At 52.2% G+C, this 339-nt stretch overlaps 1 protein-coding gene across 1 annotated transcript in view; it reads left to right on the forward strand.

Annotated features, from left to right (window-relative positions):
* LOC103806160 (leucine-rich repeat-containing protein 7-like) overlaps positions 1 to 339 on the forward strand; it is a gene marked incomplete at both ends in the record, with an annotated part of 15,519 nt that overhangs the window by 14,961 nt on the left and 219 nt on the right. The window contains 2 exon segments of the mRNA XM_009078839.1: positions 8 to 337; position 339. The exon segment at position 339 is cut by the window's right edge and continues 219 nt beyond it. Coding sequence (XP_009077087.1) covers positions 8 to 337; position 339 — 331 coding nt within the window.

A 339-nucleotide genomic window follows, 5' to 3' on the forward strand; every position in this document is an offset into this window, starting at 1 on the left:
ACCGAAGTCTCACAAATGTCTTTTCCCATATCCACTGTCGCCCGGATCCCCCCAAAAACGTCATCTCCATCAGCAAGAGCACGGAACGGCTTTCTCCGATGATGAGGGACTTGAAAACAAACAAGTTTAAGAAGTCACAGAGTATCGATGAGATAGACATTGGCACCTACAAAGTGTACAACATACCCCTAGAAAACTATGCATCCGGTACCGATACTGTAGGGACCCACGAGAGGGTGGACAAGCTGCTGGGCCCGGAGCACGGCATGCTGAGCATGTCCCGCAGCCAGTCCGTGCCCATGCTGGATGATGAGCTGCTGACCTATGGCAGTGTCAAGG

This window comes from Acanthisitta chloris, unplaced genomic scaffold (assembly GCF_000695815.1).
Source record: "Acanthisitta chloris isolate BGI_N310 unplaced genomic scaffold, ASM69581v1 scaffold10787, whole genome shotgun sequence".
Lineage (NCBI taxonomy): Eukaryota > Metazoa > Chordata > Aves > Passeriformes > Acanthisittidae > Acanthisitta > Acanthisitta chloris.